This window comes from Epinephelus lanceolatus, chromosome 22, assembly GCF_041903045.1.
Source record: "Epinephelus lanceolatus isolate andai-2023 chromosome 22, ASM4190304v1, whole genome shotgun sequence".
NCBI classification, from domain to species: Eukaryota; Metazoa; Chordata; class Actinopteri; order Perciformes; family Serranidae; genus Epinephelus; species Epinephelus lanceolatus.
The window spans coordinates 10,885,453-10,909,992 of record NC_135755.1 but is presented as its reverse complement, the minus strand read 5'-3'; the positions used below and the strand labels follow the sequence as shown (position 1 = coordinate 10,909,992).

Genomic DNA, 24,540 nt, shown 5'->3' with positions numbered 1-24,540 from the left:
TGTAAATGCCTCCGAACGTCAGACATCGGAAGCAAAAACTGCCCCTTGAAAAAAGTGTTTTATTTTCCATCCGTTTAAGCTCAACTACAACTGACTATTTGTGATAAAAGTGCAGTGAGGTGGATTCAGCTAACCCAAACTCCCACTCTCCCAGATGGCATTAAACTACTCATCATCTTTTATAACCATACTGAATCTTAAATGCAGCATCAAACACAATGCTACCACAGGGTTCTGGAGATGTACCATCATGTTTGACATTGGTCTTACAGTGAGTGTTAGCCACATATAAAACAAGTTATTAGTCTATACCTGCCTGTAAGTCCATATTCAAGGTTCCTTCCTTTCTAGATCATTTTCCAGGACTTTTCCAGGACATCTTAAGTGATAATCTAGCTGGTGTAACAGAGGGCATCTCGCCGAGTCTGATTTATAATATGTGCAGTCTATAACTCGTCTACGAAATCATCTTCTACGTGCTTAGAAATGTTGACCATTCGATCATAGATCCCGGCTTCCCATTGCCAACACACATTTGAAACCACTGTTTGAAACAAGCTAGCAAGAACATCAACTTAAGCAACTGAGCAGATGAAGTGGGGAAGAAAGCAACTTCAATCTATAAACCTTACAAAAACTACCACAGTTGCGAGCCAGCAGTGACTAATATTTACTTTTGAAGGATAATTTGACTCAAATTATTCTGCATTTTAGCCACATACGCTGTAATGTCATCCAACCTGTATGTGCCACCATGTGATGGGACCTTGGGGTGCGTTCACAGTGTTTCCACAACATAACCCAGAGCGTACTCTTGTGCATAAACTTTCATTTGAACAGTAATATGATCCTGAACATAACTTGGCCCTGTCAGACGGCAGTGTTTTCTGTTTTAGGGAGCTCTGATAGTAGTTCATTCTTAACTAAAGGAAAATAGGAAATGTGGACATAGCCGCTCACTCGTTCACTTCAAAGAGCTGGTTCAAAGATTCGGCTCGTTTACTAACGTCACAGTCTGCGGAGTCTATTCTGGGTCCACGTTACAATATCCAGATCACATGATGCGATAAATCATCAATGCAATTCGTCATTGAACCCACTAACACCCCCCACACACACACACAGCAAAAAAAAAAAAAAAAAAAATTAAAAAAATGAACGAACATCTTTGAACCGGCTCTTCAAAGTGAACAAGAGCCACAGAACCGGCTCTCACAAATTAAGCTGGTAGCCTCTGCAGTTGTGGTGAGCAAAACCCCCCGTCACTATATTTTAATTTTCTTACTTTACGTCCACGTCCATTATGAAGAAGTAACATTCTTTACTAGCTTGATGCTAATGGCAGTACTCACCAGATTGCTGTTTAACGCCATATTTTTTCCCTTTTCACTCTGTGTGGTAACGCCCCTATAGAGAAAATATCTAAAAACCTGGGGTGTTGTTGCTGTACAGTTGTCTACAGCAGTAGATCACTCTGTGTTGCTATTGGTCAAAGTGACGGCTGTGACGGGAGCAGTCATGAACGACAAAAAGAAAATCAAACACGCTAGACTTTCTGTCGGGACATCTTGAGGCGTCCCAGACGTGGCGTCGGTTGTCGTCTACTATGAAAATCTATGAGATAAAATGATGGATTATTGTCGTTCACAATCCGAGCCGATACCGTACGACGCCGCGTCTATCGGGCTATACTCAGGCTGATATTGTGTAGCATGAACCCGGCATGAGTCATCCCCTAAACTTCAGAAAACTTGTTCCCTGTAAATTTTTTGTATCTTACAACCAATGTACTCCGTCAACAGTTTTACAGACGTCTCTTTTACAATGGAGGTCAATGCGTTTGGGCCGCAGGGGATTTTTTTGCGGCAGTAACGCAGGTGGGAAAAATTGGCTTCAAGATATTTAATAATATTAACTGTAAAATAAGAAACCAAAGTACATCAGTATGTACTATCTTCACTCTCCCATCGACATAGTTTTTAATAGGCTATACTTTAACAATATAATCGATTTCCTGAAATCCAGTTATGGCTTTTGGTTTCGGTGTGCCACCTCAAGATTTTCAGTCGCCCCATCTAACCACCCCTGTGAAAAATTTCTGGGGGCGCCACTGATCTCGGGACCTCTTGGGGGGTCCCAAACCACAGGTTGGCAACCGCTGACCGAGACCACAACAACGCTCTCAGCCTGCACATGAGTGTGAAGATCAACTGGGAGAGTGTTCAGGGCATGTATGTACGCCGCAGCTGCGACATGAAGCAGTGACAAAAGACGAAACAACCAGAGATGTACAGTATGTACACTCACACACATACACACACACATTACATGAGTGTAATACCAAGCCAACATACTGCATGACTGGGTCTAATTGAATGAGCGTGACGACTGAGCCCTGGCCTTTAGTAAGCCACAGCCTCCTGTGGACTCCCCATGGAAAATGGAAACAGGCCCAGACTCTTAAAGGTTATGAAGAAACCCAAAGCGTAACGTGGGACTGAGCAACAGTGCTGGCTTGAGTATCTCTCGATGCAGAGACACATACGGTAGTTTCCTTGACTCAGGGCTTCAACAGGTTGGGGACTGTACAACACGTGTCACTGCTCCTGCGACGTTTATCTCGACTGTCAATAACAGAAAGGTTACACAGGAGACAGACACCCTGTTCAAATATGCAGTAGCTTCATTTTGAAATCTGATTCAACTAAAGATAACATCCAACACGCATGCTGTTTACATTTCTGTGCTACTCCAATATCATTACACCAAGGCAGTAACTTCCTGTCAATTATGTACTTTAGATTAAGATGTTATCGCAGCAGATAAAATATTTCTACAGCTACTACTCAAATATTACAGTTAGGTTAGGGGCAGGGCTTGGCTCGGGAACCAAAGGGACAGTGGTTCAAGTCCCCACAGACAAGGTATGGGGTGCGGACTGGTAGCTGGAGAGGTCCAAAGCCCCAGCTGCCCAGGAAGCCCCCTCGCTCTGACAACCCTCCATCTAATGCATGCATACGTCCTGCTTGTGCATGTGTGTGTATTTTGGGCCTGTGTGTGTATGACAACAGAGAAGAAAAACACTTAATTTCCCCCTGGGAATTGACCTTTTGCTAAGCCCCGCCTCTTTGTGATGGTCCGACAAGCTGTTGGAGTAAGCACGGAGCCCACACTGTCACTAACTGCACTCCCTGAAGGAATATTACCATATTTTTGGAAATGAAGGAAATCTGACACGATGGAGCACAGGTGTGTTGTTGTCGGAGCCTGATGCTGAGTTATGATTGGCCAGTCTGTGTCCAGGGGCGGGACTTAGCGGAGGGTCAATTAAAAAAGTACATCCTCAAGAACTGGGAGGGGAATGCCAAAAAATTTCACACCTTCATTTGGTTCGGTTCACTTTCACACTGCACTTTTTTAAAGCGGACCAAACCACCTGGACAATGTCACACAGTTACAACACCTGCTCACTTGGGGGCGGTATTGCCCGAAATGACCACTGACCAGGAAGAAAAAAAGCATGAGGCTCATCGATTGGCCAGGACTGAAAACGGAAATCCATCCCCTTCAGCCGGCTTGGTCACCACAAAAACACCAAGCACCAAAATGCACTGCGCTCTACGTCACTTCCTCTCTTTGGTCCGCTGGATAGTCCGTTTGCATTTCCCACTGTAAGCGAACCGCACCAGGGTTCACTTGAGAGTGAACCAAGACCCCCAGTTTTCAAGCAGACCAGGGTTCGCTCGTTTGATCCACAGCAGAGTCCGAATGAGCGTTCACACCACTGCAAACGAACCGAACTATCCATGGAAGTGGACCAGGGTTCGTTTAAAGCAGACCAAATAGCACCAGTGTGAATGCATCCTTAGAGTCACCAAGTGTCTTTGGACTGTGGGAGGATGCTTGACACAGGGAGAACATGCAAACTCTGCACAGAAGGGGTTTGAACCCATGTGAGGCAACAATGCTAACCACTGGACCACTGTGCCATCTTCATTTTCACTTTGATTTTTCATAAATTACCATTTATTAACATAGGAGGAGCATTTTTGTTAGTGTGTGCGTCATTTGCCTCCTTTTTTCTCCCCATCTTCTGTATTAAGGCAGCAGTTTTATGTCATGTTATGTATTATATGAATGTATTTTAAAGCATGAAAATCTAAATATCAATATTGCGGAAAAAGAAAAGATGTCAAGAGATTTTCAAACTAGATTTTGCACATTTAGTCCAGAGAAACAGGAATTTTTAGGGAAGGAAAAGTTCATTTGGTGCATCAAGTGTGTTTAAGACAGTTGGATAGATAGACTTAAATCTTAAAAAATAGAATTAAATACACATTAACCTTTACGTTTGTTGGGCTGACATCATTTAGTAGGCTACTAATAAATCAGAAATAGCATAGTGAACAACAACATCAAACCCTAAAGTAATTAAACATATTTATAATGTGTCTGTTCAATACTGAGTTTGCTGTGTGCTATCTCTAAGTTGTGTCTGTCACGCAGTGTGTTCCTAAAACACATGTCTGTGTGCTAGCTCAGCTGACGTTACATTTCAAACCGCCTGGCATCAACCCTGTGACACTGTGGCGCCGCCATAATTCAATAAACTCAAGCTATTTTCAAAAACAGAGGAAACTTTTCCAAGAAGAAAAAACGTTAAATTTTAACCACCGTCAGTGCAGCACTGCTACACCGTCTCCTCTTCAAACACAAGGTAAAAATAAGGTCGGAAACTCACGTGTATTGACGGTTGAATCAGCCATTGATGGACAGGAGCAAACCGGAGGACCGGTGGTGATGTTCGGGGACTGGCAGCCGTTGGACGGTGTGGTCACCACTGACCGTGGTCAGACCAAACTGAAGGAGGGACTTGTTACCAACGTTAACGTGTTTCCTGATTCCCAAAGAGTGGATACGCCCTAGTCCGTACTGTGGGATGAGAGCGAGAGGGTTCACTCACTGCTACTTCCGCCTTCGTTGGTTGGTGATTAAAAAGGCGGGGTTTTAACTAGTAGTATTTTTATTTTACCTTACTTTACTTTTATTTTACTTTAGTGTGTATGGGGGGCGATAAATGACAAAAGTTTCAATAAATAATTAAACAGGTTTATAAATAAAGGAATCCATATAGCAATACATATAGAAATAAATAGGCTAAATAGAATAATTATTAAATGCTTAAAAAATAGGACACATGAAAGAATAATTAAATGCTAAAATAAATACAGAATAAAAAGGCTAAATAAAATAATAATCAAATGCTTAAGAAATAAGGAAATAAATAGGCTGAATTAAATACCAATTAAATAAATAGGCAAAATACAATAATAATTAATCACTGAAATAAATATGGACAAACAAGGGAAAAATGAAATAATAATTAAATGCTAAGATAAATATGGAAATTAATAGGCTTATTGAAATAAAAATAAATGCTAAAATAAATATGGAAATAAATAGGCTTCATAAAGAAATACAAAAAAAATACAGAAATAAATAGGATAAATAAAATAATAATTCAATGCTAAAATAAATATGGAAATGAATTGGCTAAATAGAATAATAATTAAATGCTAAAATAAACAGGCTGAATAAAATTATAATTTAATGCTGAAATAAATATGGAAATAAATAGACTAAATGAAATAATTAAATGCTAAATTAAATATGGAAATAAATAGGCTAAACAAGAGAATAATTAAATGCTTAAATAAATACGGAATAAATAGGCCTAATGAAATAATAATAATTTGCTAAAATAAATACTGAAATTTTAGGCTAAATTAAAAAAAAACAACTTAAATGCTAAAAATAAATACAGAAATAATTAGGCTAAATACATACACTACAATACATTAATGATTAAATGCTAAAACAAATACAGAAATAAACAGGACATATAAAATAATAATTAAATGCCAAAATAAACACTGAAATTAAAAGGCAAAATGAAATAATAATTAAATGATAAAATAAAATTATAATTACATGCTTAAATAAATACAGAAATAAATACATAAATTAAGAAATAAATGCCTACCTCATAAACATATAGATACAGAAATACATAAATAGATAAATGTAATTGAAAAAAATGTAGAAATACATTTTAGATATTTTTATGTCCTGTTTAATTATTTTTATTTATATTATTTTATCTATCTATGTTTCTATTTATTACAACATTTATGCACTTATATATGTCTTTGTTTATTTGTGTTATTATCATTTTTGTATTTACTTCATCATTTTCCCATTTCCATCCATTTTCAACCACTTATTTCAGGGGTCGACAACCTTTACTATGAAAAGAGCCACTTTTAGCCAAAATAAATAAACTCTGACTGGAACTGCAAAACATATTTGTGCCTCATAATAAAAGGTAACACAGTCTTTTTTATTTTATTATTCTTCAAATTTCTTTTTCTATTTTTTTATTTTTTATTTTATTCTACTGTATACCAGTAGTGTGTGTGGGGGACAATAAATGTATCAATAAATAAATAAACAGATGGATAAATACAGGAATAAATAAATATAGAAATAAATAGGCTTAATAAAATAATCATTAAATGCTGAAGTAAATACAGAAATAAAGAAATGCAGGTTTTAGAACCTTCGCTTCATAGGGAAAAAAAGCAGCTATTCTGCAGTGGGCTAGTTTTGATTATTTGGTACTTTAGCTTTGCAGCGGTGCTGATGAAAGGAAACAAATTTGTCAACGCACTATTAAATTCTCTATTTTCACCTAAGACTTTTCCATTTTTGGATTTGGAATCCACAGCTAGCCGAGTGAGGAAGACTCAAGACTACTGTGGCAATCGCTAGTGATGTTTTGAGAGGAAAAGGCACCAGGCCAGAGACATATGACACACATTTTAGCTGACTTTAGTTTATTTTCACAGTAGAAGCATGTAGGAATCACTTTACGCCTACAACAACAAATGAAAATTAAAATGTTCAAAAATATAACTGTTATTTATTTCCTTATAATTTTCTGTCAAAACCACAGACCAAAGAGTGACTGGAGAGGGGCCAAACGGCCCCACAGAGCTCTGGAGCCAGAGGTTGACTACCCCATGGCTTAGCCGAAGCCAGCCTTTAACACTGTCAACCCGGGCAGGCTGGTCAACAAGCTGCTGTCACTGGGCCCGGACCACCACCTCTGCAGCTGGATCAAGGACTTCCTCTCCAACAGACCACAGCATGTGAGACATCTCCTCTAACACCATCCTCAACACCGGCATTCCCCAAGGCTGTGTTCTCGGTCCACTCTTTTACTCACTTTTCACACACAACTGCACTCTCGTCCATAACACAAACTACACGTACAAGTTCGCTGATGACACAGCCGTGGTGGGGTTAATAACCAACAATGATGAGACAGCCTACAGAGAGGAGATCCAGGCCCTCACATCCTGGTGTCAGAACGACTTGCTCCTCAACTCCAACAAGACAAAAGGAGCTCGTCACTGACTTCAGGAGACACAAGGACACAACACATGCCAGTGTGGTGATCACTGGAGAGGAGGTGGAACAGGTGGGGAGCTTCAAGTACGTTGGTGTTCATCTCTCAGGGGACCTGACATGGGGAGTGAACACCAGAGAAGTCCCTCAGCATTTTCAGTCATGATAAAAACTCATATTTTATATACCCTTCACATAGTGTATATGCAAAAATATTAGGTTGTGAATTCGTGTCAGATAAATGTAATGATGTAGAAAGTGCAATATTTATAAATGTTGTGAAGTAGAAAGTGTCATGAGAAGATGACAGTCAAGGACCTCAAACTTTAAACCACTGCATTATATTTCTGCTCCACTAGAGGGAGCTATTGTACTTCTTATTTCACTACACTCGTTCAGTACCACAGACCACATCTGCTTTGGTGACCACAGGGGGAGCTGGGTTCATACGAGGCTTTCAAAGCTTTCAAAGTAAACTGCTAACAATGACAGTTTATCTTAGGGGGCACACACACACACACACACACACACACGGTGCACCAGCATTTAAACAGAAAGCCATTTCCTGTAAAAAAAATAACCTGACAGCGCCCTGTCACTCACTGCTCAGAGGAGCTAATGATGCACACCAGTTTTATTTACTCTCTATAATTAGCAGATGATCTGATATAATACCACGGTCAACATTAACCCTCTCACTGACTGTGACAAACAAATAAAACGACTTATTAAAAACAGATTAGGCTGTGATTGTACAGTCGTGTCCGGCATGTCCTGCACGTCCTGCACGTCAGTGTTTCCCTCCTGTGGCATCAGTATCATAAAATGCTGCCCTCTATTGGACCTAATCATGCTTTCATTCTGACCTGCTAATCTGCATTACTTTACACATTACATTACATTATTAGTTAGCCTCTGTATCCTCCTCTTACTTTAAATCAGGTATGTTAAAGTGGTGAACATGACAGTGCAGTAAATTGATCTGACTGTTTGCAACCTGCCAGTCGCTGATGCCAAACACCAGGCTGTTGTCCAGATGGCTCAGCGCTGCTCAGCCAATGAAAGGCTGCATAAACAACACATGAATAACCAACCAGTTAGATGGGAACACATTTTAAAAGCAGGTGAAATGTAAATCTGTTTGTCAGATTCAGACATCATCAGGGAAGCAGCCACACATGATATAAAATGTGTTTGATGTTTTGCACGCTACCGTCTCTTCAGAGTCACTTGATCCCATGTTAATAGACATATATTCATCAGCAAATAGTATGTTACATACTGGTTAGAAACTGTTTATCTAGCTTAAGTAATATTATCATCACAATATTTAAAACTTTACAGTATATGATGCAGCCATATTTCAATCTCTGCATACAGTAGTGGGATGCAACTAAGTATATTTAATCAAGTACTGCATTAAGTACAATTTTGAGGCACTTGTAGTCAACTTTGAGTCTATTTTATGTTACTCCCTTTACTCCTTAGTGCTATATCGTAGGCAACTGGACTTGCTCGAGTCTCTTGAAGACGTTTCATCCAAGAGGCGTCTTCAGTTCTAAATGAGTGGTGCGGAGTCGCAGGCTTTAAACCCAGTGTGGGTGTGAACCCTTGTTGTCATGTGAGCTCTTAGTTTTAGAGTCACTGAGGTCACATGTGAGTCATTAGGGTCAAGTGGGACCAGGGGTGAACGGGTGTGAAGTCATCCAGGAAGGGATCCCAAGACTGCACTGTAGGTGGGTGATAAGTGGTGTCGTAGGCCACCTCTTCTGTTGAACGATGGTCGTTCCAGTTTGACATAGATGGCGTCTTCTATGCCTCTTTCAAACCATCTTTCTTCCATGGCCGAGATGTGAACATCGCTGTCCTCCAAAGAGTGTCCCTTCTTCTTTAGATGTAGGTGAACAGTTGAGTCATGACCTGACGAGCTGGCTCTGCTGAGCTGTGCCAGCAGAGCCAGGTTGGTTGTTTTGTTTTGCAGTCTTGGGATCCCTTCCGGGATGACTTTACACTCATTCACTCCTGGACCCACCTGACCCCAACGACTCATATGATGGCAACTATGGCAACGACTCACATAGTGACCTCAATGACTCTGAAACTCACAGCTCACATGTGACCTCAACGACTCTGTAAGGGTTCACACCTAAAGAGTTCAAAGCCTGCAACTCCGCACCAGTCATTTAGAACTGGAGAAGCCTCTTAGATGAGAGGCGAAACGTCTTCAGGAAACTCAAGCAAGTCCAGTTGCCTACGATATAGCACTTATGATAACCATGACCTGGATGACTGAGAATCTTCACCGACAAAACTCCCTTTACTGCATAAATTTTAGAAGAAAATATTGCAGTTTTCACCCCACGACATTTAGCCTATTTTGACAACTTTCATTACTTTGCAGACTCTACGATAATGTTAATTATCCTCACCTCATACCTTAGTGATAAACATGCTTTTCTCATCTGTGTAGGGTACTTAATTCACTTTTCACTGTAAGCTTTGTACATTTTGTCAATAGTATTTGCCATTCCTCTTTGTATTTAGTGTTTTTGATCATATTTACGGTGAGGTTGGCCCATCAGCTAGCCGAGCTAGCTACAAAATGAAGCACTGCCACGTTTATGACGAGGGCAGCTAGCTCTACAGAGCTTTACTGCTCTCTTTTGCAAGACTGTGTATATTTTGTATCAGTCACTTTAATATTTTTGGCAGCTTTTCAAAACACGAAGTGTAAAAGAGGGCCATAGTAATTTAGCTAAGCCCTGAGAATCAGGCTAACACTGATGCTACACTGAGTGACTAGCTAACGGCAGTTCTGTAATGCGGAATTTATACTTCTGCGTTGAATCGGTGATGTAGCTACGCCGTAAGCTCTGTGTCGACATGGATCCTACATCATAACCTATGGCGTAGCCTGATGTGCACCTCCCCAGATATGTAACCACAGGTCGCAGAGACGCAGACCTCCTGTCTATTTCTGTAAGCTGAAACCATTTCCCTCAGTGGAAACAAAGCTTTTATTTACTTTAATTTCACAGACAAACAATAAATTGTGAAGACAATAAAGCCTCCACAAAATAGCATTTTAAGTCATGTGTGTGATTTATCCTGGCTTCATATGAGCAGAGGAAATCTCCACTCATCGCTAGGCTAATTTATACAATGTAAAATTCCATAGGCTTGTGCTAATAACGTTAGCATGTTGTATTTGTTTGGAAAACATGTTTAGTATAAGACAGTTGTTTTGTCAGTGAACCGTGTGAGTTGTAATGGAGCTGAATAGATCGGAAAAGATCGCTAGCCACCAGGCTAATTTATACAATGTAAAATGCCATAGGCTTGTGCTAATAATGTTAGCATGTTGTATTTGTGGGGAAAATGTGTCCAGATAAAGACAAGTGTTTGTCTGTGAATGCTGCGAGTTATAGTGAAGCTGATTTGTGTACTTGTGTTTGAAATTGTCTCTATTAAGCCATGTTTAATGTGTGTTTTGAATCAACTCACTCAGCACTTCACAGAAACCTTTGCCGCTGACTAGTGTTTTGTTGGTGTAACTGCAGAATCACACAGACACACCCGCACAAGTATAATCCTGCTTAAGGTAACAAAAACATAACAATCTTATTTTCAGGTGATTATAAGATTAACGAAAACATAACTGTGAATATTAAATCTTATCTGAATCAGACACACTGGACCTTTAAGTTTTAAAACCATTGACTGCACATCAGACTGCCACCCAGTGAAAATATATCTTTCTACATCATCTCACAGTTTACTATATTATAAGCATGACCAAACTGACTGACAGAAAATCTCAGCACTATAAACGAAGATAAACTCATGATGGATTTACATTTTTTTCTTTGTGATGACATTTTTAAACAGATTTTATATATTTCCAGTCGTATAAGTGCACCATGACACAGTAAACGCATTCCCATTGCGCGTAATATTGTAGTCATTTACACGCAGGCATGTGCCCTACATCTGCACTGTTTACAGGCTCTCACCAACCACACCGCGAGCCGCGTGCCTGAGGAGGGCAAGCAGAACAAATGACGTCACCAGCTCAAAGCACGTTGAACTGTGCATGCCGAGGCTCTGCCGCAGCCGTAAGTGCGAGGCAGACGCGCAGCGGAAATAGCCCCCGTGTGTTGCTGTGCATGATCAGGGAGGAGCTGGGGTAGATTTCTCTTCTGCTCGGCAACATTCATGTAGTTTCTGAGAATACACGGAGGCTATGAGTGGTTTCAGATACAACTGGCTTTCTAGTTAGCTTGGGGACAAGATTATTTATAATTTGTACACCTGTAAACAAAATTTGTTGTGCCCATAGCTTTCAGATAATAAGATCCTCTTACTATCTATTTTCTGGGGCTTTCAACTGCATCCCACAGTCTTCAGAAGTTAGTCAAAGTTAAATATATGTGTATATAAAACAACAGACAGATCTAAATAACAAAGGAATAAATGATAATAGTTTAAAAATAGACTCGGGTCCTTTGGAGGACAGCTGGCACCCCCAAGGACCTTCTACGACTCTGTGGTGGCATCAGCCATCTTCTATGGAGTGGTAATCGCGACAGCTGACAGGAAGAGATTCATCTGTCCTTGGATGCTCTCTCGACCAGGTGGAGATGGTGGCCATGCTATTATCCCTTATGGACGACATGTCCCACCCCATGCTGCACACTTTGGCAGCACTGGGCAGCTCCTTCAGAGACAGGCTGCTTCACTCATGGTGTTTGAAGGAGAGATGCTGCAGGTTCTTCCTTCCTGCTGCTGTCAGACTGTACACATATGAAAAGCAGTTGACAATCAATCATCACTCGTGCAATATCAGTGTTGTTAGTCCGTGCAGTATCTATACTATTAGTCAATAATACATCAGCCATTCAGTCTGTCTCTTTATTATTTTCTGCTTCATTCTGATGCTTCCTTATTATATTGCTTTTTGTGTGTGTGTGTTTTTTTGTACAGTTTACTTATTTTACGTACTTATATATTGCTTTGTACTCAATGTTTTTCTACTGATGCTCCCAGTTTGCACTCTGTCCCTTTGCTGCCGTAATGTTGCAGATTTCCTCGCTGTGGGACGAATGAAGAATTATCGTATCGTATCGCATCGCATCGTTTCGTATTGCATTGTATGGTATGGTATCGCATTGCATGGTATGGTATGGTATCGCATCGCATGGTATGGTATCGTATTGCATCATATCGTATGGTATCGTATCGTATCGTATCGTATCGCATTGTATCGTATCTTTAACTTATTATGTAGAAACTACCAGTAAATAAAACTCAAGAGTTATTAATCGTCAAATTTCAAAGTCTTGGGACTGAGGGCCCCTCTAATAATGCAATTAAATATGTATATCAATAATAGCAAACAAATAGCAACAAAAAGAGAACCTAAGACATAAAATGGTGCAAGTTAGTAAATGGGGATAAAATATAACGTTAAAAGAATATGAATTAAAGTGATATAAATATATTTTGTTGGCAGTAACTGCAATAAATAAACAGCATGTAGGTAGGTATAGACATAACGAGAAGCAGAGGTGGGTACTCGAGTCACACAAATTGATTACTCTAGACTTGACCTGGGAAAAACAAAAAACAACCTTCAACTCGACTTGGACTCCAACACCAATGATTTGCGATATCACTTGGACTTGTGTCTTCTGACTTGATATTTCCCACCGAGCCCAAAGGTTTAGTTCACGTACAAAAACTACATGGTGGCTGCACCTCATGGACCCCAGTGCAACCACATGGCCTGCACTGTCTATGTGTACGCCCCTGACTTTGAGCCAAGGGGCTCTAGTTTCCTGGAGCGGTGCAGGGTGGCGAACCCCGCGCAGAGCTAGTTTTTGAGCAGCGCAACCCGAGGCGTGCTCAGTTTGGTAGTTTGGCAGACCAAGGTGCTCTAAGATGGGTGTGGCGGCGCAGCAGGGGGAGGTGTCGACAGATCCAGCTTGGCGCAGTGACAGTTTCGTGCCAAAAGGCTTCGCCGAAGGTGCGCTAAAAGCTCGCCAGCTGAAACCAGGTCTACTGTCAGCACAGGCCGAGCGCAGCCGGTGTAAGCCGAAGTTTGGCTGACCGGCGGACAGTGCACACACGTCACCAAAACCTCACAGGCAGGTTTCCAGAATATCAGGCACATTAACGATGCAATAAATTCCCCAAAAAACACTATTCAATTCAACTATCTGCAATCAGCACATAAATGTATCTCAGCCAACCACCAACAGCCACAGCATCAGATAGGAAGTATATATTCAGCATCTGTCATCTTAGAAAAGTCAAGAGAAAAGAAACAGAGTGAGACTGCGAGAGAGAAAGAGAGAGCGCACGCGCGTATGAGAGAAACACAACATTGATTTACAATTGTGGTGACCTCCTCCCAGGCTACCTTTGCATCATCAGCCCGTGGAGGTCTGCTCGCAGTTCCGTATATTCGAACACTGCGAGCTTGGACCTCCCAGACCTCGCCCTGTCTGCGAAACTAGAGCCCAAGGGGTAACTCTATCGCCTATAATGTAAAATGGCAGTGATAGAGTGACCAGATATTTAGATGTAATTCAATTAAATTCAACACAGCTTTATTTATCTTGAAGGAAATTGTAGTGCCAGAGACTGCTTCAGATTATAGTAGCATGAAGCACAATAGACAATCAGTGACAAATGAGTGACAAAATGATACTGCACTACACTGACAAGTAAACATGACATTGAAGAATAATATGGCACATGATGCTACTGAAAAGTAGTAATGTGCACCATATTAAGTATTAGTGCACCTAATGTAGTTGAATGTGGCTGTCAGTGTCCTTTGTTTCAGCTCTTTTGATGATTATTAACCTCAATTTGTGAACATATATATATGTAGACACAATAACACCAGTGAATTTAGCAGCAACTCCTGGATTAAACTGCCACAAAGAGCTAAAATAACCTCCCAGTAGTGAATGTCGTTGCGGTGCTATTACTCGTATTACGGTGCACCAAGTAGGCCACATCAAGTGTGGGCACGGGCTACGCCCTCTCATGTCTATTTGGAAAAGAACTCAGGACCAGACACTCTGCAACGTGACTGCCGAGCCCCGTGCGGATAGCCCCACCCCTCTCAGCCAATTAGAACACGCATTGGCGGGTAAGGGGCGGGGCTTCGAGCGGTGCTGTCCAATCACAGCGGCTAGTACAATATTACTTGCTAGACCATGCACCGGCACGTGTGTCCCTGCGTGTAAACTACTGACGGAGGGGGTTGAGCAAAAACAAAATGTACAGAGCGAATGCGGAGCGCTGAGTACAGGCAGTTGTCGCTAACGTTACCAGGATTCATGTTGTTATTTCTGTGAGACCGACAAACACCTCATCGCGGAATACTGAAGCTGTTGTTGTCGTTTTTGAAGCGTATTTAAAGGTAAGATGGCGGATTTGTGCAGTTAACTGTCGTCTCTGTGGCCGTTGCTTTGTGGCTAACGTTAGCATGCTAGCTGTCACTTCGGGCAAAAACAGCAGTCGTATCCTTATTTAGTTGCCTCATATTAAATCTAATTATATCGCTTAATGTTAGCTGTAATGACACGTCTCAGAATGTACAGACAGACCAGTTGTCTTGTTAACCCTGTAAGTGCCGCGTAATGTGTCACGATATGAAGTCATTTTTAATGTCTGCGGGGGTTAAAGAAGTCAACACCATTATTGGCTGTTATCCACATATCAGGAGCTGTATTTCTATGATTAAGTGCACTTGTGTTTCTATAGGTTGGACATACAGCACATGTGGACGTTGCACAATGTACCAGGGCTCCTATATGCTCCGCTGTGATAGGTTCACACTGTGCTGTGTAGTATTTACGTTATGCTCGCTAACAACAACGTGAGTCGTGTTCTGCTATGACAGGACATCAAATAAACCGCCCATTGTCTTATTAACAGTGCATACGTGCCACTATTACAGTGTTAATGGTGGCTGAGCACGCCCCATTGGATCCATGGTGGTGACAGACACTTCTGATTTATGCTGAATTAATTATGTGAAGATTTTTATGTATGGATACAAAGCTGTAGCTGAGCTGTTGCAGCATATGTGTTGCGGTCTATAGTTTAAACTGGTGTAATAACAACATGCAGTGATGCATAGTTTCGATCCGCTACAAGCCCCCGTGCTCCTGATGTGCACATTGTGTACTTTTTGGGTTTAATCTGTGCAAGTTGCGTGCCTCTAGCCAATCAGATGACGTTCTGCTATGGGCAACTGTTGTAATCCACCCATGCATTGTGCTGCTGCACGTCACCTACACAGGCTGCATCCCAACATACCTCTGTACACCAAAAAGAAATAGTCAAAATCACACAAGCCTAACAAAATCTATGGGAGCAAATAGGAGACAGTGTTTGGATTTGAGCAGCCACTGAATACTTTACATGGAAATTTAAACATCCTTGAAGGGTTGCATGATACTGGATTTTTTTTTGCTGATATGCCGATATGCAACAACTCCCTTTTTTTCCCCACCTAATCTTAGTCATCATCAAGTCTCTTCTTAAGTGGAATTAACATCATATAATGCATGCATACTCTTATCATGATGGCCATAGAGCATCCCTGCACTATTAAATGAAAAGCATTGAAATATTTTACTTTGAAATAGTGCATCAAATTGAGCTCACCTCTTTGGAAATACTGAAAAAATATTTGCAATTTCACCCTTTGAAATTGCAGATGAATACGTTTCAAATTTTGTTTGAAAATTCTGATAAAAAAATTCAAGTTTCATTAAAAAATAAAAAAAAAACAAATAATAAGTAAAATATATTCAGGTTGCTTAAATTTAATTGGTCAGATTCACATTTAAAAAAACTAATAATGTACACACACACACTGTAGAAACACTTGCTTAAGTAAGGAAAATGTAAGGCTTCAGTTGCAGTTGGATATTTTCATGTGGTTTGTGCACAAAAATCTAAATCTGTAAAGCAACTAACTGAAGTAATCTAATAATTTTAGGAGTAAAAAGTACAATATGTCCCTCTGAAGTGTGGTGGAGCAGAAGAAGAAAGTGACGTGAGATTAAAATGCTCAAGTTAAGTAAAAAAAGCACCTCAAATTTGTACCCAAGTACAATACGTGAGTAAATGTACATTCCACCACTGTCCAGGACAGGAGAGGCAGTCGAGCCTGAGTGTTTTGAACAATTTGAGTGATTATATTCAATGTGAATTATTCAGTTGCTCTTAAAATTCAACTATGTATTTGCTTCCATTAAGCGTGCTTAAAACATGTACGTAGTTATAAATCAGGTGTACTTGTGTAGGCCTTTGCTATGATGTGTTCACAGTCAGCCAATTTCAATGCATGTATTCTCACACATCAGTGGTAACCATGGAGTGACCCGCTGGCGGCGTCTATATGATCACTCTCTATGATGCTCAACATGTAGCGGTGTTCGTGAGAATATAAATGCACGCCCTGTGTGGTTTTCCTTATGTTCTGCTTTACAGTAAATTGTCCACAGACAAACCATAAAAGGTCTTGGCAGATATCACACCCGATTTAGTATCTGAGTGTGCAGGGCAGTTGCACGAAAACATCCAAGAAGTTTACAAAGGCAAGTGTCGGACAAGATAGTGCAGAGCAGAAGATTAGAAAACAAAGGTCGGAGTAACCTACTTTCTTCTAATCTTGGAGAAAGTTGTGGGTGGGCATCATAAAGACGACTTTTTCAGCTTATGCATAAGAAAGTAAAGCAGCTTTAATGATGTGTGGATGGCAGAAGAGGTGAAATGGCATGTTCGTTATTAATTGTTTGGTCTATAAAGCATCAGAAAACATTGCCACAGTACCCTTGAGTCTAAAGTGACTTCATTACACATCTTGTTTTGTCCGACCAACATTTCCAAACCCTTATATATTATATTTACTACAATATAAGGCCGAGGAAAGCAGCAAATCCTCACACTTGAGAACCTTGAAATGTCCCATTTTTGCTCTGATGATTGCCGATTATTATCCCGCCTATCGATGAATCAACTAATTGTCGCAGCTCTAGTTCAATCCCCATTTAAACTAGATTATCAAACATATGACTGACTCATCATCACTTACGACAGGAAGCCATGTAAACAGCTTATAGTTTTCCATCACTGTGACACTTCAAAATGAGTGATTCACCAGCAGCAGTACCAAGTTTGGACTGTGATGGGTGAGGCAGTGGAGCAGCGAGACGATGCACCACCTGTTTCTGTGACAAGAGCATTGCTTGTACCTTGACTAGCATTTCTCACTGAGTCTCTTTACACCACTTTAAATGGCGAAAAACTAAAGCTCGAGGCAAGAAAAGACAGACAGGGAAAGAGATTTATGGAGGATAGGCGGGAGTGTTTGTGTCCCCCCTGTTCTCAGACAACAATAAAACAATCAAAGCTACCGAGTTTACCACAGGCTGCCAGGAAATGGCCCGCTGGTGGCTCTTAAAAATGCCGGAGGTGGTTCGGTTTCCATTGCTCTTGCTAATGAGGGTTGTCTTGCAATTATTGCAATTAGAATTATTAATCCCAGGATCGGTGGTGATTGTTAAACAGTCTCTTGTTAAAGTTGCAAACACAAAGTTATGTGGAGTTTGCTTGTAGGCTAAGCAGATTGCATTGTCTATTATTTTTCAATTTCACACTTGAATCATGGTGATTACACCAGAACTTGATATGTTACGTAGAGCTTTGATACTAATGTTAGTCTGGATTGTGGTTTGAGGCTGATATAATTATCTTTGTGTGTTTTACCACAGTTATCAAACTTCTTGGCTCTGTTACGGCGTCATGAAAAGATTTTTAAGGAGCATTTTATCTCAGTTATTGCATATATTTAGACCTGCTATTTAAAAAAAGGACACTACGGCATGACATAACACGGGGAAGAATCGTGCAAAAGTTTAAGTTCAAGAGAAAAGGGCAAGTTCATTTGATAAAAGGGGCGGGATTCTTTAAAAATCTGTAATAAATAAGTGATAGATGGTTCCCAGACAAGCAAACATAATGAGTATTGCTTCCCAGTATGACACAAAACTGAATCTTCTTTCCTGGTTTGGGAGTCTCAGCCAAATCAGCGAACATTTGCTTCACTAAAATGGCCCATCTGTCGTCCATTGATAAAATAATACCTCAATGGACGGCAAATTAAGCTACTTATTACAACAGTTTGATACAGTGATGCAGAGGAAGTTGGCACGTGTTGTGTGTGAAATTCCAACATGGAAATAAGTTCGAGAAACCCTGCAGAAATCCAGCGGATGTGCTCGGACCTTCCCCTTTGCTCCACTGTAGCTGAACCACTTTATTGCGCATTCATAATCTTCCAACTAGGTTATTATAACATAGGTTTCAACAGCTTGGATTATGCAGAAAGCTCTGCAGCTCTGACGTTCACTCATACTGAGCTGACTAGTCTTTAAAGACGTTGCATCGATTTCAGGTTACGACCTTTCCCAGTCTGCAAGTTTTGTGCCAGTTGGTGGACTTGTTTACCTGAGGTTACCTGGTCTGAGTGAGAGACGGAGCCCCCGCCCATGGCAGAGATTGGACATGTTGTACCCGGGATTTTTTTCCCAAGGCAAACAATAATCCTTTCCCTCAATGAGGCCACAGAAATGAATTTAACACAGTTGGAATTTAGAGCAGTTGGATTTATTGACATCCGGTGAGGCTTAAAAATGTCATTTTAATGAATTATTTAAAATGTGTTGTACATAGATAAGTAGATAAGATAAAAAAGGTAAGCGATAAATACGATTGATAAGATAGAACAATACGATGATAGGTAGTGGATTTTTTGCCTAACTCATTTAAGAGATAACTGATACCGATATTTAACCTACAAGTCTCTCCTGTTGTGGAATTAACATCATATTATACATACATACTCTCTATTCATTCATTGTTCAAAATAAGAAAAAGCGTACTGGGCGATATCAGCTGATACCGATGACGTGCCAATATTATTATGCATCCCTAATAATAAATTAGATAAATAAGATAGGATAGATATGATATATTAAACTGGAAAGACAAATAAGATAGACGCTATAAATAAGATTATAACTGGCTAGATGGACTTTATTGATCCCAAATTGGGAAATTCTTATGTTACATCAACAGGTATTGCACAGGAAGGATAAATACACCTGAAAAATGTAAATGAAAAGAAAAATAAACATATAAAATAAATCAAAATAGCTCAATACAGAATACAAGAACAAAACCTTAGAATTTATAAATACAAGCTACTGTAAAACTTCAGTTAGTGGCCCGGGCTATTATTTGCGTAACTCATTGGGCCTGTATTTGGGACAGGCCTTTAATTCCTTTCACACAAAACTGTTGCTCAGGAAACATCGGGACATGCAATCAAATAGTTTATTTAAACCACTTTTGATCTTAGGACCATTATGGACTAAAGGAATGTGAATAACTTACAGGGTTATCGAGGAATCTCTCGTCTCGTCTCATCTCGTCTTGTCGTCCTCCGCTTATCCGGGTCCGGGTTGCGGGGGCAGCAGCCTCAGCAAAGAAGTCCAGACAGTCCTCTCCCCGGCCACCTCCGTCAGCTCTTCCAAGGGAACCCCGAGGCGTTCCCAGGCCAGCCGGGTGATGTAATCCCTCCAGCGTGTCCTGGGGCGGCCCCGAGGTCTCCTCCTGGTTGGACATGCCCGAAATACCTCCCAAGGGAGGCGTCCGGGAGGCATCCTTACCAGATGCCCGAACCACCTCAGCTGGCTCCTCTCGATGTGGAGGAGCAGCGGCTCTACTCCGAGTCCCTCCCGGATGTCCGAGCTCCTCACCCTATCTCTAAGGCTGAGCCCGGCCACCCTGCGGAGGAAGCTCATTTCAGCCACTTGTACTCGCAATCTCGTTCTTTCGGTCACTACCCAAAGCTCATGACCACAGGTGAGGGTTGGAACGTAGATCGACTGGTAAATCGAGAGCTTCGCTTTCTGGCTAAGCTCCCTTTTCACCACAACAGACCAGTTAAGCGTCCGCATCACTGCTGACGCCGCCCCAATTCGCCTGTCAATCTCCCGCTCCATCCTACCCTCACTCGTGAACAAGATCCCGAGGTACTTAAACTCCTCCATCTGAGGCAGGACCTCCCCCCCGACCTGGAGCGGGCAATCCACCCTTTTCCGGCTGAGGACCATGGCCTCAGACTTGGAGGTGCTGATTCTCATCCCAGCCGCTTCACTCTCGGCTGCGAACCGTCCCAGCGAGAGCTGGAGGTCACTGTTCAATGGAGCTAGGAGGACCACGTCATCCGCAAATAGCAGGGTCGAGATCCTCCCGTCGCCAATCAAGGAATGGATACATAATTTGAGGTAGCCAACAACCCGGTTTTATACATTCGAAGAACTTATATTAAAAAAAAATGAACTGGTCTCATTTATAAAACAGTGCGTAGGATCCATACTAAAATGTACATACGGACATTTGACAGTTTCTACAATCAGGCTTCAACCTCGCCACCTGCGTCGCCAATTTCCTGTCTCCAAAAAGTTCGTAAGCATGGGTCAAAGTTTCTCCCATCAAGTCTGTTTTTAATAGATCAGAACTTTTCCATTTTTTAATAGATCACAACATTTTTTAATAGATCACAAAACTTTTCCATTTTTTAATAGATCACAACTTTTCCACTTTTTTTTAATAGATCACAACATTTTTTAATAGATCACAAAACTTTTTCCATTTTTTAATAGATCACAACTTTTCCAAAGGAAGCGGCGTACACCTCTTTCAGGCCTCGTTTTGTGCGTACGCAATCTTTACAAATGAGACCCCAGGCCTCTAATTGAGACAGGCCTCTAATTGTCAAAATGTGTCGCCCCACCAGGCTAGCAAAAGGGACTGTGGGTTCAATTGGGACTACGCTTTTAATTGAAGTTAATGGTATATATATATAGCTGGCTGGCTGGCAGGACTCAGCATACATAAATATAAGATATATATAGCCATACATAGGATAACATACCATATACATTAAACAGAGGAAGTGTGACTATACATACAATATAAATATATTTTTTATAATAATAAGCACTCAAGGACACCTTAAAAAACACAGTATAAAAAAGTAATGTATCCATAGATTATAAAATTAAATAATTCTGTAATATACAATAAAAGTTATTTTAATGACTAGTCAAAGATGATGATTGTAAATATGCATTTATATATTTAGTATATTGGTGTAGAGTAACGTCACTAATAAGTCATGTGTCCATACATACGGGTTTCTTCTCCCAGCTGCTGGAGCGCGTGTCTCATAAATGTACATGATGTACATTACGCAGCCTCCCTCAGACACTGGTCCAGGATCAGCTCGCGCGTCTGCACACCGCCCCGCGTGTGCGGAGCCAGAGCTCGAGGCGGAGCTGAGACCAGTGTTTGGCAGACAGCACCGCTGTCGCAGGCAGGCCCGGCCTCTGCGGGACGCGCGCTCTCATTGGTCCGACGCGCCGACCAATCAGCGGCCGGCAGGGCTCGCGGAAAGCACCGCCGCGGACACGTGCCGTATGTACACAGAGAGACAGAGCGGGACGGAGCTGCTGTGCGCGGGCACAGTCTGTGACTGAGATACACGGAGCTGTGTGCGGTTATTCTGCGGATACAGACGAGGTAAAGAAACGCTGCTGCTGTTGCTGTTGTCTTATCGTGACTGAGTGATATGGACACGTCGTGGTGCTGACGGGTGGATGCACACATGTTCACGCGCGGAGCTGCCACACCTTCCTGCAGCCTCGCGTTGTACATTGCAGCAGGGAAGTGTCTCATGTTACCGGCGAGTTTAGGAGAGGTGACTTGTGTCTCTGGGACAAGTTGTATCGCAGGTGTGTCTCTCTGTGTGACAATGTGTGTGTGTATAATGTGTAGTATGAATCAGTGGGTGTTTATGCTGTGGGTGTTACTGCTCCAGGCTGACACACTGTGCTTCATAGTGCATGTTGTGTCATTAAAGCAAAAGAAAATACACAGTGTAGATGTGCATGGTCATATATTTGTAAGGGTGTTGCCTGTGTATTAATAATGATAGGAACATTTCTGCAGATATAGCATGTATATACATAATTACAGCAACTACAGTATGAAGTTTGAGAACTCAAGTACTCTGTGCATGCGTGTATTCAGTCATTTGTGTGCATATATATATTTATATATACACATAGGACAGGAGGCGATGATGTAATTGCTGTCCATGCAGAAGACCTTTGTTCTTAGTGGGACCAAAGATGCTCTATAACAAAAGACACAAGCTGTGCCAGTTGTATGAAATGTTAAACACTTCCTGAGTGGGTGTGGCCGTCTCTCCTGCAGCCCCCCTGCCTCATTTGGAAGCCTAGTGAACGATCAGATTCAAAACTGTGTCGTTTTCAGTGTCAGAGTGCTAAGAGGGGTTGGGGCTTGTGGAAACTGGGTCCAGTATTTACTCCAGTGAATGAATGAACTCAGGGCTGCAGCTGGTCTCCTAAAGGGGCGGGGCAGTGCAGGTATTCACAGTGAACCCAGCAGCATCTTCTTAGTTTCACTTTGACCCGATGACGGCAGTCGAATGGACCGTTAGCTCACCTCACAGTCCGTCACGATTGTACTATGAATAGAACTGTGTGCATCTTGTCCATTGACGTTCAATGCAGAAAGTTTGTCCGAGCCTTAGGAGTGATGTTTGGAAGTACTCATAAATAAATAAAAATTAATACGTTTTGTGTTAGTGTTGTCACGATACTGGACTTTCCTAACTGGGATAGGATACCTTATGATATTCAATACTATTTTTGATACCACGGAGAACACACTCATTACAATTTCTATTAAAAATAAATATTATAAGGCCATAATATGACAACGATGACTTTCCTTTCCTTGGTTAGAAGTAGAAAACATCAGAATGACTGTGGTGAACATTAACAAAAAGGGAAAGTACAGCTGGTAGCGGCGTATTGATACAGCGGAAAGTGATTATTGAAACTGTTTCAAATTTGTATTGCTACAATGACGGCTAATCTCTAACAGCTGAAATACATACTGTGTGTGTTGAGTTGTATTGAATTAATTAACCAGATGGTTTGAACAACAGGATGCATTGATTTGATTGATTTATTTTCATGTTGAATGTAAAAACATCCTCAAAGTTGCTCTGCAGCTTCAATGAGGTATTTATTTTAATCATTTTTGTCACAGTTCTGTGTAGCAGTTTTCAGTTGATTATAATGGACACGCTTTGCTGCAGGTAGCTATGTCAGATGTCACGCTGCATCCCTGTCCCATGTATTTCAGCGTTAACCTGAACCCCTACCTGCGTTTTCGCTCAAGTGTTCACTTAAGACCTTATTCTTTTGCCAGATTTTTATTTCGCGAGTGCTTTAAAACAATTTAACGCGAGTACTCGAATATGGAAATTACTTAAAATGTTCGTCCCTATTCAGCAACATTAACTGCAGCTAATATTTGTTTTGTCAGTGAATCCGCTGATTATTTTCTCAATCTGTTGTTTAGTTGATAGTACAACATGCCAGTCATTTTCCCTAGAACCACTGTAGACGATGTCTTTTTATTGCCTGTTATTGAACTTGATGGCCACCAAATTACTGTCATAGACGACTGAGACTAAGAAGCCACTCAAATTTAACAAGGTGCAACCAGCAAAGTGTGTTTTATTTACTCAGTTTTTACTTAAACAACTTAATACCTAATATTTTACAGACTAATTGATTGACTAACAGTTAAAATTAGCATGCACTTTCTTCTTGTGTGTGTAGTTTCCCTTAGAAAAGCCTCATTATTCTTACAACACAGTAACATTGTGTGATTGTTATTGTCACCTCCCTCATCTCTGAGATTGTTTTGGAGCTTTACAGATACAGTTTTTACATCAGATGGACTCTTGTTTCTCATTACCATCATAGTGAGCAGATTTGAGACCAGCTGTTGGAGCAGAGCCTGGCCAACAGTGAGGTGGAGCTGTGCTGTTTCACTGGTTATAATGCTCTATGTGACTCCATAAAATTTGGT

The 24,540-nt window shown here is 41.0% G+C and overlaps 2 protein-coding genes across 5 annotated transcripts in view; one reads left to right on the top strand and one right to left on the bottom strand.

The window, feature by feature from the left end:
- The window catches only part of rell1 (RELT like 1), a 58,713-nt gene extending 53,810 nt beyond the window's left edge, over nucleotides 1-4,903 (bottom strand). The window contains exon 1 of one of the 2 annotated variants that reach the window (XR_013488451.1): nucleotides 4,742-4,903. Coding sequence is in view for 1 of the 2 variants with exons in the window: in XM_033609803.2 (XP_033465694.2) it covers nucleotides 4,742-4,766 (25 nt within the window). In the remaining variant the exon portion in view is untranslated. The remainder of the gene's footprint in view (nucleotides 1-4,741) is intronic. The other variant, XM_033609803.2, reaches the window with a different exon arrangement.
- Nucleotides 4,904-14,738: 9,835 nt separating this feature from the next.
- per1b (period circadian clock 1b) overlaps nucleotides 14,739-24,540 on the top strand; it is a 29,244-nt gene continuing 19,442 nt past the window's right edge. Inside the window, exon 1 of one of the 3 annotated variants that reach the window (XM_033651953.2) lies at nucleotides 14,739-14,905. The gene's annotated coding sequence lies outside the window, so the exon portion shown is untranslated. Of the gene's footprint in view, nucleotides 14,906-22,046; nucleotides 22,150-24,540 lie in introns of those variants that run through there. The other 2 variants (XM_033651955.2, XM_033651954.2) reach the window with 2 other exon arrangements.